Source organism: Sciurus vulgaris, assembly GCF_902686455.1.
Source record: "Sciurus vulgaris genome assembly, chromosome: 2".
Lineage (NCBI taxonomy): Eukaryota > Metazoa > Chordata > Mammalia > Rodentia > Sciuridae > Sciurus > Sciurus vulgaris.
This window is the reverse complement of record NC_136462.1, coordinates 181,185,277-181,198,175: the sequence shown is the minus strand read 5'-3', so window position 1 is coordinate 181,198,175 and position 12,899 is coordinate 181,185,277. Positions and strand designations below refer to the sequence as shown.

General features: G+C 44.2%; 1 protein-coding gene across 4 annotated transcripts in view; it reads left to right on the top strand.

Annotated features, from left to right (window-relative positions):
- GGT7 (gamma-glutamyltransferase 7) overlaps positions 1-12,899 on the top strand; it is a 29,154-nt gene extending 16,255 nt beyond the window's left edge. For 3 of the 4 annotated variants that reach the window (XM_079128194.1, XM_079128195.1, XM_079128196.1), the window contains 8 exons: positions 1,358-1,445; positions 3,218-3,345; positions 3,521-3,609; positions 5,591-5,740; positions 5,859-5,976; positions 6,741-6,878; positions 8,056-8,155; positions 12,223-12,898. In XM_079128194.1, the coding sequence (XP_078984320.1) occupies positions 1,358-1,445; positions 3,218-3,345; positions 3,521-3,609; positions 5,591-5,740; positions 5,859-5,976; positions 6,741-6,878; positions 8,056-8,155; positions 12,223-12,386 (975 nt within the window). In that variant the 3' untranslated portion in view covers positions 12,387-12,898. Of the gene's footprint in view, positions 1-1,357; positions 1,446-3,217; positions 3,346-3,520; positions 3,610-5,590; positions 5,741-5,858; positions 5,977-6,740; positions 6,879-8,055; positions 8,156-12,222 lie in introns of all 4 variants that reach the window. The other variant, XM_079128193.1, reaches the window with a different exon arrangement.

Below are 12,899 nucleotides of genomic sequence, written 5' to 3'. Positions count from 1 at the left end.
CAGAGAGCACTGGCTTTAGGTCCTGCTGGATCCATGGACTCAATCCATATTGTCAGGATTTGGTCTATCTGTCTCTGTCTCTGTCTTGTGTTTCTCTTTCTCTCTCTCTCTCTCTCTCCCCCCTGTACTTCCCTCAGTTTGCATTCACTCTGTCAAAACCTTTCCATATGTGCTCATCAGCCCATTTTAGGCCATCCCAGAAAGCCATCCCAGAGAAACAATATTTCACATTTCTCATAGTTCCAGCAAAAGCCTCGTGGTTGTGTCTCATTGGCTTGTTATAGGTCACATGACTATTCCCAAACTAATCACAGCATCATGGAAAGGAATGCTCTGATTGACCACATCTGGGTCACACATCCTTACCTGGAGGTGGAGAAGGGCATGCAGGATTCTCTAACATAAACACCATCAGAACTTTAAAAGAAAAACCCAAATTGAGTTTACTAACTTGCCAGACAAAGGAACACACTGCAATCAAGAAATTCAATATGTAGTTCACTCAGTTTGGATAAATCAAAGGTTTCAGGTACTAAAAAGTACAAAAAAGGAAAAGATTCAGAATAGTGCTAATTTAAGATTAACAGTTAGCACACTGATAGGATGGAATGAGCCTGCTGGTTTGTACCAGACTGGTTCCTTGCTCAGTAGGCAACAATAAGGGTCAGACCTACTAGGGTCATTCAAAGTTCATGGTTTTAACTGGGTGCAGTGGCACATGCCTATAATCCCCAGACGCTTGGGAGACTGAGGCAGGAGGATAGCAAGTTCAAAGCTGGCCTCAGCAACTTAGCCAATCCCTAAGCAACTTAATGAGACCATGTTTCAAAAAATAAAAAGGGCGGGGATGTGGCTTAGTGGTTAAGTGCCCCTGGGTTCAATCCCTGGCACCCTTCCCCCACAAAAGAGTTCATGGTTTTGTAGTGACTTTAATTGGTTGTAGTGAGATGCAGAATTTATTTTGATATCTCCTAGGTGAGTGCTGCTGTAAGGGAGGGCAGCACTTGAAAAGACATGGGAGTGAAGTTCAGGAGCTGTAGATCACTATGTAACTGTGTAGAGCTCACTGAGGAACAGCAGAACATGAGGTGGAAGAAGTAGGAAGGGACCAGATTACAAAGGGCCTTGAATGCCAAGCCAATGAGGTCCCTCATGGACTCTACCTAGCACAATGCCTGGCACATAGGAGGTGCTCAGTGTTCATGCTTTTCCCCTTCTTCCTAAGGTACTTAGGGCTTATGATGGGGCTTGCAGAAGGCATAAAAGTTGTAAACAGTCAATCTGTTTGTGATGCAGATGTGTGTTATAGGCCGAGCCACATGCTCACAGTAGTGGGTGGTCATTTTCTCCCCTCCAGGCTCAGCATGCAGGGGGCGTCATAACTGAAGAGGACTTCAGCAACTACAGTGCCCTTGTGGAGAAGCCTGTGTGTGGGGTGTACAGAGGTGACTTCTCCCTCAGCTTCCAGGGTCCCCACTCAAGAGAAGCATCCCAGTCCAAGGCCATATCCTTTTGGCCGGGAGACTCCCCTCCATTCCATAGGAAAGAAACTGAGGCAGTGAACTGCCTGGTCAACCAGATATTGAAACAAACCAGAGCCAGTCCACCTTCTGAAATAGTCAAGGCATCAGTTACCCCAAGTATTTAGAATGGGGGCGGGGAACACATCTAGCCAAAGGCTCAGACCTGAAAGTTGGGAGTTCTGAACATTCGTTTTCTTGATTTGGGAGCTGTGTTATCTCAACCCCAGCCCCAGGCCCATTTTTATTGCCCAGTTCTTCTTGAGAAGAATTTGCCTGGTATAGTGGCACACACCTGTAATCCCAGTGGCTTGGGAGGCTGAGGCAGGAGGATCATAGGTTCAAAGCCAGCCTCAGCAACTTAGCGAGGCCAGTGGGACCCTGTCTCAAAATTAAAAAGTAAAAAAGGGCTGTGAATGTGGCTCAATGGTTAAGCACCCTTGGGTTCAATCCCCAGTACCAAACACTATAAATTAAAAAAAAAAAAAAAAGAATTCATAAGACCAAAGTCCATCTAAGCTTCAAGGCAGAATGAACCCTTTATGACAGTCACAGACTTGGCCGCTAAGAAAACAGCCTTAGGGAGGGAAAGGAACTTAAGCTGCAAACTCCAGAAAACAAATAAGAAATCCAGAAAGCTGAATTATGGCATGGGTGAAGTCCATGTTTTCTCAGCCCACAGTGGTAGATTCTGGGTCCTTCAGAAGTTCTCGGGTTCTTTCCTCTCTGGGAGGGCAAGATCACCTCAAGCCTCAGAAGAGGCTGCTTCTGAATTCAAGTTTCAGGCCTCAATCTCCTGCCTGATTCCTCTGCTGGAGACAGTGTTATATAAAATGGAGGAAAGTGTATATAGCTCTGGAGACAGACAGACCTGGGTTTGAGAACCATTTGCCTCAAACAAGTCACTTTCCACTCTGGGTCTTGGTTCACTCCTTGAAATGGAGATGATCTCAGGGTGCCTGTGAGGATTTGATGAGAGGTGTAGGAAGCTGCCTTGATCAGAGTGGGCCTGGAATGTGTCCTGGACTTTCCACTTTCCCTCCCAGCCTGAGTTGTCTCAGCGATGCTGTGTCCTGAGTGCTCCAGGTTCCCCTGGTCTCCTATAACCTTGGGCCAGTTGCCTCTCTGTGCACAGTGTCAGTACTTATAAAACTGGGGTGATAACAGTACCCATTGTAAAGATTAAATGGGTCAATTAGCTAATGTTGGGATTATCTGTCAGGTATTATTATTCCTTTGATGTCCAAACATTTAATAACAGTAGAAAGAGGAGGTTCCTGCTCCAGAGTTTCAGGTTGAATTGGACCATTAGGGGCCCTGGATACTATTCTGACCTGTGGGAGGAACAGAAAGGAAACACACTGTGGGCTAGGAATCTGGACATCTCACTACTTGTCCCTGCCCTGCCAATGGCCAACAGTGTGACTCTGGGTAAGTCACAGTACTCATAAGCCTTAGTTGTCACATATGGCAGAGGAAACTGAAGACCAGTGTTCTGAGTTCAAGTCCTGGCCCTGACTTCAACTTGGCTTGTGAACTTGAATGTGTCCCTTTTCTTCTCAATGCTTCTGTTTCCTTATCTGATGAGGGGCTCAGTGCAGTGGTCTTAGAGCATGTAATAGTGGGATGTGCAGTTGGAATGGGGAATGTGAAGACTTGACCCTTCCCCTGCTCTCTGGCCTTTCCTCTCCTTTCAGGCCACCTGGTTCTCAGTCCCCCACCCCCGCACACAGGACCTGCCATCATCAGTGCTCTGAACATCCTTGAGGGCTTCAATCTCACCAGCCTGGTATCCCGGGAACAGGCTCTTCACTGGGTGGCAGAGGTAAAGCCAACCCCTCCATCTCACCTGGATTTGGGGACAGTTGGAATGGCAAGATGGGTTACTGCCTTGAGGCAGGACTAAATCACCTCTTAGATTTCTTCCACATGAGGTTCCCCTGGATGGGGCTGCTGAGAGGGGCCTTGCAGTCTCTTCTACATCCCTGCTGTGTTTTCAGACCTTGAAGATTGCATTAGCCCTGGCCAGCAGACTGGGAGATCCCATCTATGATTCTACCATCACTGAGAGCATGGACGACATGCTCAGGTGGGTCTTGGGGCAGGATTCCGAAGGCTTCCTAGCTGGTGGTGGGTTTGGAGAAAGGATCAGGTGAAAAGCAGTTGGTGAAGTCCCAAATCAGTTTCAACTGCACCTCAACTCATGGTCTGACACTGGATGCATCTGCCTGCCCTTTACCTTCCCTGTTGGCGCATTGAGTTGCTCTATTTCATGTGGCTCTTAAATTTTATTGACTCTAGCAAGGCACCCGTGTGAACCCATCTCTTCCCATTTTGAGTGTAAAAAGCCTAATAGCAATAAAATAGCAAGCAAATTCTGGAGGGGGTGGGGATTTTGAATACATGTATATTCATTTGCTGCATAATGTAGTAGTAAGACCATGGGCTGTGGTGAGTCTGCCTCCATTCAGATCCCAGCCTTAACAGGTACTACTGTGCTGCCCTAGGCAAGTTAAACTTAAACTCTCTAAATCTCAGTTTCTAAAAGGGGGTCTGACAATACTGTATCAACCTTGTGTGGTCTCGATGAGGACTAAATAAAATCACATATGTAAAGCATCTAATACATTGTCTGAGTACACGATAAATGTTAACAAATGCCAATTATTGTTATTAATTGGCAATAGAGGTAAGGATGGTTAATACATAACCGCTACTATACTTTACTTACAGCCTAGCTAAGGGAAAATCAGAAGTCAAAATGCAGTTGTAAATTTGTGTTGTTACTCAAACAACCCTATGTGAATTAAGTTGGAAATGATAGAACTAAATGAACAACTTATAATTAAAACGCAAAAAGATGGAGTTTGAGCTGGGCATGGCAGCACACACCAGTTGTCTCAGGTACTAGGGAGGCTCAGGCAGAAAGTTTGAAACCATCCTGAGCAAATTAGTAAGACCCTAAGCAACTTAGTGAGACCCTGTCTCAAATAAAAAATAAAAAGGGCTAGGGATGTAGCTCAATGGTTAAGCCCCTAGGTTCAATCAAAAAGGAAAATAGGAAAAGAAAAAGAGAAAAAAAAACAAGGGAAAAACCCAACCAAACAATAAACAAAAGTTTGAGACCAGCCTGTGTAACTTAGTGAGACTCTGTTTAAAAATAAAATTTTAAAAAGACTGAGAATAAAGTTAAGTGCTAGAGCATTTGCCTAGCATGTGGTAAACCCTGTGTTCTATTCCCAGTATCCCCATTCCCCTGCACACAAAAAAACATTGTGTTAAATTATGGGTTGTGTACTATGAACATATCACTGTGAATCCCACTATTGTGTAAAACTATAATGCACCAATTTTTAAAAAATCATGTCATACATGATTGTATACAAATGTATACAATTGCATACAATTTTATCTGTTAAATTAAAAGTTTACATCACTTATCCAGAAAAAAAAAAAAAAAAAAAGAGGCAAAAAGAACAACAACCAGAAACAATAATCATATCATGGCCACTGCAACAAAGCCCATGTTCTTACACTGTGTGGTCATCAGCCTTCTTGGCTGAAAATTGAATGAATGTCTTCAATAATCCTTGGTAACTTATTCCTCTCTAATCATTATGAATTACCCAACACAGTTAATAGCAGTAATCTGAGAAACCATCACTTGAACTTTAAAATGTCTGGAGTTCTGCTGGGCATGGTGTCCCACACTTAGTGAGACCTTAAGAAATTTCGTGTGACCCTGTCTCAAAAGAAAAAATAAAAAGAGCTGGGGTGGGGATGTAGCTCAGTGGCAAAACATCCCCGCATTCTATCCCCAATACCAAAAAAAAAAAAAAAGAAAGAAAGAAAGAAAAAGAAAAAAAGAAAAAAAATTAATTTCAGAAGAGAATCTGAATAATACCTAAATAAATCTATTCAGTTTAATTACTGAGCAGTAAGTGGGCTTCTACCCTCAAAGGCCTAGAAGTCCAGTGGGGGAAGGAGATTTAATCAAATAATCATCACAGGTAGTTGGGGTTGTAACAGGAGCTTGTTGTGTGCTAATCCTCCACCCCTTGTTTTTTTAGCAAGGTGGAGGCTGCCTACTTCCGGGGCCACATCAATGACTCCCAGGCAGCCCCTGCCCCTCTCCTGCCTGTCTATGAGCTGGATGGGGCACCTACTGCTGCCCAAGTGCTGATTATGGGCCCCGATGACTTCATCGTGGCCATGGTCAGGTATGCCAGCTCAGACTTAGAACCTGGAACAAAAGATCATTTGAACCAAGCAGGAGGTGGGGTCTGGGAAGAAGTGAAGGTGGCCACAGGGCTCATCTGACCCCATCTCTGCCCCCAGCTCCCTGAACCGGCCCTTTGGCAGTGGCCTCATCACCCCTTCGGGGATCCTGCTTAACAGTCAGATGCTGGACTTCTCCTGGCCCAACAGAACTGCTAACCACTCTGCACCCAACCTGGTAAGGTCTTGCTTCTCTCCTCTCCTGGGGACCCTGAGCCTAGGTAAGAGGTACAGCTGTATGGCTGCTTCTTCCTCCCTATTTCCTCTAGGAACTTCTATTATAAGGAATAAGACATCCACTTCATCCCTAATTCTGCTAATTCTGAAGCATGGATTCTGGTGGGTCAGAAGAACCCTTATCTCATTCTGCCACTGTCTTATTCTGCAACTCAGGGAAAGTCTTGCCCATCTCTGGACTTCATTTTCTTCCCCTGTACAATGAGGATATTGGCTTTGATTTGATGCTTTGGGTTTTTTCCAGCACTAGTGGTCAATAACAGCATGATGCTGAGCTGGTGGGGCTCAACTCTGTGGCTGAGCACCAAAAAAGAAGCCAAGGAGGAAGGACTTTGGAATTCTTGTTCTAGTTGGAAACCAGCACTCATACCCTGTCAGCTGTCTGGCAGAGCAAAGACACATAGAGATGATCCAGTGGGGATTCTACTGTGCTTCCATGTTGCCATCTTTTTGTCTTGGTTCTTTCCCCTGCCATCCATAGCAGTCTCACAGCTCAGTGGATCCTCTTATTACTCCCCCTTATCCACCCTAGCCTTCCAAGCACCCCTTCCTTTTCACAGACAGCACACTATTGCCTGGAACGGGAACAGTCCCCCTTTCCTGTAGATAATGCAAAAGTCAGGAGTGGAAAGGATGGTGGAGTAGCCTTTAACCCATCTTGCCCCACCCCACACCTCCCTTGCGGTCTCTGCCCTCTAATAACAGGAGAACTCGGTGCAACCAGGGAAGCGGCCACTCTCTTTCCTGCTGCCCACTGTGGTCCGACCAGCAGAGGGGCTCTGTGGGACCTACCTTGCCCTGGGGGCCAACGGAGCTGCCCGGGGCCTCAGTGGTCTGACCCAGGTGAGGTTTCTTTCCCTATGGGACTTTTGCAGTCAGGAACCAGCTGTGGCCTGGGCTGGGATACTTCTATATCTCTGACTTGTTTCTCCATCCCTTATGCAGCAAACATGAACCAAGTTGCTTTGTGCCAGACCCATCATGGGCACAAACAGGCAGTGCTGAGTTTTTTAGTGAAAATGGGCCCTGAAGCCCCTGTCTTTCCAGGTTGCAAGGGAAATTGCAGGGCCACTAGAACTGAAAAGTGATATAGCATCTGGGTTACCTGTGTTCCTTAAATCTCAGGTCCTATCATTCCTGTACCCTGCATCTGAATAGACAACCAGTCCTACTTTAGAGTCTGGGTTTTTTTAAACCTGTTTTTTATTTTATATATTTTTTTTTATTTTTGAAGCCTGATTTTGAATGGAAAGGCCACTACTCTCCAGAATACCTCAGGACACTTCCTTGAGCACCTGTTATATATGCCAGGCACATATTTTGGCAGGTGATGAGTTAATTTTGGAACCCGACTCCCACAGGTTCTAGTCCAACCTGCAATTTCCAACTATATGATGCTAGGAAATTCACTTAACCTCTCTGAACTTCAGTGTCATTCTCTATAAAGCAGAAATAATAATAATAGCTAAGATTTGTAGAGTTCTTACAAGGTACTGGGTACTTTTAACCTTCCCAACTCTGGAAAGAAGGCTTATTTCTATTTTATAGATCAGGAAATTTAAATTGGAAAGGTTAAGAAGTTAGGCTGAGTTTCTTCAGCAAGCAAGGGTGGGCAGGCATTTCAGATCCAGAGCCTACTCACACTCCTAACCACTAAGCTGAAAGGACCAATGTGGTTCCTTAATTCACCTCTAGCTTTTAACCCTGCCCTGTCCAGAGAGAAGGAAGGGGAGCCCTGAGCTAGATTTAAAGGGCCGGGTGTGGTGCCTCTTCCCTGGCTTTCTCTAAACTCTCCAGTGAATCATTCTCCTTCTCTGGCCTTCAGTTTCCTCCTCTATGAAGCAGAGACAGTTATCACAGGCCTGCCTGTCTGGTTCTAGGGTTGTTGAGATGCCCAGATGGCACACCTGGTATGAGGATTCTAAAAACTAAAGAGTCTGGACCAAGAGTGAGAGCTGGGGAATCCTGGATCATCACCCCTGGAACAGCCCCAATTTTTCTGCCCCTTGGCTACCCACAGGTGCTGCTGAATGTCCTGACCTTGAACCGGAACCTGAGTGACAGCCTGGCCCGAGGCCGCCTTCACCCAGACCTGCAGTCCAACCTCCTGCAGGTGGACAGTGAGTGCAGAGCAAAGACTCCCGTGGGGTGGCCACAGAGACAGGTTTCCCCTGCCTTGATCAGCACCAATTTCCTTCTTGTGAAAATTTGGTTTTACATTACTGTAACTTCTTGTTACAGTAATGAAAGATCTGGGAATTGGAACCATTTTGCCATTTCTTGGCTTTGTGTCCTTGAGAAATCCATTTCTCATCTCTGAACCTTGGTTTTCTCATTTGTAAAATAAGTCATACTTGTTCATTCTGCAAACCTTTGTTCATTCAATAGTTTGTATTGAACACCTGCTGTGTGCCAGATGTCATTCTAGGTGCTAGAGATATTGCATTTATAGGCAGATGAGGAAATAATCAAAGAAATAAGGGAGAGTGAAATAAACACCTAGCTGAGCTTTAAAACAGATTGAAGTGACAGGACATACTCAGTGAGATCTAAGCTGGAATCTGAAGAGTGAGAAAGAGCCCACCATGCAAAAAACTGAGGCAAAGCTTCGTAGGCCAAGAGAACAAGTGCAGAGAACTCAGAGCAGAAATGAGCTTGTTGTGTTTGAGGAATAAAAAGAAGACCAACCTGAGTGAGAATGAAATGAGATCAGAGAGACAGTCAGGGACCTTCTAGATTTATGGTGAGGAGATAGACTTGCCTCTAAGAATAGGGGCTTAATTTTGGACACAGCTTAATTTTGTAAATAGGAAAGTGTGTCCACCTTGGAGAAGTTTTTGTTATAACAGAGCATTTTCTATGCTAGTCCAAAGGGGATGGAGAATTAATTGAGATACAATTCTTGTTTTTTCAGCATCATTACCATTTTGCTCATTTTGCTCAGATAAAGAAACTGAGGCATACAGAAGTTATAAACTAGTCAAAGATCAACCAGCAAGTGGTAGAAGTGATATTAGAACAAACCACTGGCTGATACCAAAGACTGATTCTTTACTGCCTTACCCTTTCTATCCCCTGGACTTGAAGCATGTTAGAAGCACAGTCCTAGGTCATTAGCATTCACACCCTGTAGCTGGTCAGTGATATCAGATCCCAATTGATGCATGAAGCAGACTTTTTAAAATATATATATTTTTTCAGTTGTAGATGGACACAATAACTTTATTTATTTTTTATTTTTTATGTGGTGCTGCAGATGGCATCTAGCGCCTCACATATGCTAGGAAAGCGCTGTACCACTGACCCATAATCCCAACCCTGAAGCAGACTCTTAAAACTGAGTTTTATTCAACACATATCTGCTGGTCTCTATTGAGTGTAAGGTGCCATGTTAAATTAGGGTAGCTTATCCCTTGAGGGGCTCATAGTCTTAGAAGGGGAAATCAAGTGTAGGAGGTCTAGTAAAAGAAACATTCATCCACCTGAGACCCTAGGGAGGCTTTATGGAGGAGGTGACAACTGGCTGTGACTTGAAGTATGAGCAGGAATTTGGCATGTGAAGATGAAGGACATTCTGAACAGAAGGAATAACCTGGAAAAACCCCAGAAAGAATAGCTTAGAGCTCAGCCAGGAGGCTAGCCATTTCCCAAACTCCTGCATTCACCCAGCATCTTCATGACTTTGGCCACATTTATACATGGTCTAAACCATTGTTTACATAATGCCTCTCTATAAATGGACTTCTTTTTTCCCTAAATGTATTTTAAAAGTAAACCGTACACTAGAGAGAGATTCTTTTTAAAAAAGTAAACCTTATATGGGCTGAGGATGTAGCTCAGTTGGTAGAGTGCTCGCCTGGCAAGCCCTAGGCCCTGGGTTTAATCCCCAGCACAGCAAAAAAATAAAATAAAATAAAAAATAAGGGCTGGGGAGATAGCTCAGCTGGTAGAGTGCTTGCCTCTCAAGCACAAGGCCCTGAGTTTGATTCCCAGTACCACAAAAAAATAAATAAATAAATAAAATAAAATATTTTAAACTTTTAGGTAGATATTATTACCTGAAGAAGGCTCTGAGACCTGCTTTCTTTTTTTTTTTTTTTTTTTTTTTTTTAGGTGCTGGGGATTGAACCCAGGGCCTTGTGCATGCAAGGCAAGCACTCTACCGACTGAGCTATCTCCCCAGCCCTTGAGACCTGCTTTCTATGTTAGGAAAAAAAAAAAAAAAAAAATTAGACTATTAAGAGGCCAGACTGAAACTTGGTCCTTGGGATAATCAAAAGGATTGAAAGATTAGATTTCTGACTAGGTGATTTAATACTATTCAATAATGTGTCTTTTATCTCAAGAACTACCTAAACTCATTCTGTTTGTAGAAATTAGAAGACCAGATCTGTATAGAGGAGTAATGAGAGGTGAAATTAACAAGGCTTATCATGGAGGGCAACATTAAGAAGGAGATTTTCTGGACACTGTGGTGCTCACCTATATTCATAGCAATTTGGGAGGCTGAAATCAGAGGATTGAAAGTTCAAGGCCAGCCTCAGCAACTTAGCAAGACCCTGTCTCAAAATAAAAAAGCAGGGGTTGGGCATGTAGCTTAGTGATAGAGTACCCCTAAATTCAATCCTTAATACTGTAAAAAAAGAAGAGGGGAAAGAGGAGGAGGAAAGAAGATGAAGAAGAAGAGGAGCAGGAGGAGACTATCCAATTAAGTAGGACAGATGGAAGGGAAGAGAAGGTAAGTTGAGGAAATATGAGAAGCAGCTTGGATATGGCTCAGACAAGAGATGATGAGAACCTGAACTTATACAAGAGAATAGGGGTAAATACCCCTATCTGGTAAATACCTGCTTAAATTTTACTAGGTACTATGTCTAGGCATTGGGAAGCAATAGCAAACAAGACAACAACCCCATCTTCAAAAAGCTTATAACCTAGTGGAGGGAGACACAGCCAATAAATAAAGAAATACAAGTGATATTATGTACTTTGAGAGAAAACAAAGCAAGGTAAAGATGGTGGGGATTGCCCTTCTAAATAATGGTCAGCATAAAGCCTGGCACACATTAAGTGCTTCTCAAAAAGTGCCTTTTGACCAAAGACTGGAATGAAGAAAGGAAGCCAGCTTTGTGACTATCTGAAAAGAAAGCATACCAGGCAGAAAGAACAGAAAGTGCAAAGTTCCTCAGGTAGGAGCACATTTGACCTACTTTGGGAACAGCAAGGAAGCCAGTGTGTTTGGTATAAAGTAAGATGGAGAATAGGAGGAATGAAAGAGAAGAATTTAGAGAGGTAGCAAGGTCCTAGATAATGTTGGGTCTTACAGGCCTTAGTAAGGGTGCTTTACCACTGAGCTCTATTCCAAGCCTTTTTTTTTTATTTTGTTTTTTGTTTTTGTTTTGTTTTTTGCTAAGGACTTATCTAAGTTACTGGGACTGGCCTTGAACTTATGATCCTCTTGCCTCAGCCTCCCAAGTCACTGGAATTATAGGCATGTGCCACTGAGCCTGGTTGGTAGGGTGTTCTGAGAGATTAACAAAGTCTGACTAATGGTTTTAAAGAATCCCTTTGGCTACTGTGTGAAGAGACTAAAAGGAAGACAGGACTTGGGGCTGGGGATATAGCTCAGTTGGTAGAGCTATGGATTCAATCCCCAGCACTGCAAAAAAAAAAAAAAAAAAAAAGATAGAACCGGAAGCTACAGGGAACCAGTTAGAGGACTGTGCTATAATCCTGGCAAGTAATGATGGCAGCTTGGCCTAAGCAGGTGGAGATGAAGACCCTCAAAATCGTTTTTCCAGTATTAAGATTGACCATATTTTTGAACATTTGCAGCATGTAGGGCTCTGAGTTCAGTGCTTTCTGTGCATTATCTCCTTTAATCCCTGAAACAATTTCATGTAATGGCTCTATTATTCCCATTTTTTTTTCTTTTTTTTTTTTTTTTTGTGGTGCTGGGGATTGAACCCAGGGCCTTGTGCTTGCAGGCAAGCACTCTACCAACTGAGCTATCTCCCCAGCCCTATTATTCCTATTTTATACATGAGGATACTGAGGCTCAGAGAGGTAAAACAATTTTCCCAATGTCATGCAGAAACACCCAAGACCCAGGACTCAAATCCGAATGTAGTTCTCCTTAACCAGCGCTCTGAACACTAAATTTGTGTATATTGGGGATGGTTTTCAGGTGAGTTCACAGAGGAAGAGATAGAGTTCCTGGAAGCGAGGGGTCACCACGTGGAGAAGGTAGATGTCTTATCCTGGGTCCATGGCAGCCGAAGAACCAACAACTTCATCATTGGTGTGAAGGACCCTCGGAGCCCAGATGCAGCTGGAGCCACCATCCTGTAGAGCAGCGGGGTGGGGCGGGGTCTCTGCTCCCCACCTTTGCATGTTCCTAGAGTCCCTCCTTCTTGCAGGTTTGGTCTCAGGGGGACCCCAGCGATGCCCCAGATTAGGGGCCGAGGGGATGCTTAGCAAACCCTATCCCAGAGTAACTGGAAAATTCTCCATCATGAGGCCCGTGTGGTGGTGGTGGTGGTGGTGGTTTCAGTGTCCACTAGGCAGGTGGGACCTTGAGGAGTCTTTCTCCTCTCTCTTCTCTCAGCCATACTGGCTCTGAGCTTAGGGATGTGCTTGCAAACCCTTCTCAAGGGTCTTACAACCCCAACATCTACAGACTATCCTGACCTGGGCCTTGTCTTCCAGCTCCCTTATCTTGTCCCCAGCCTCATTTCTTAAGTGACTAGGATTTTTTTTAATGGACCATCATGGGAAGAGGGTAATCCTCTCCTCCCACCAGATTGAGGTGGGGACCTTGCATCTGGGGGTCCCCAGGGTGTGGGGTAGGGGTGGGGGTGGGGA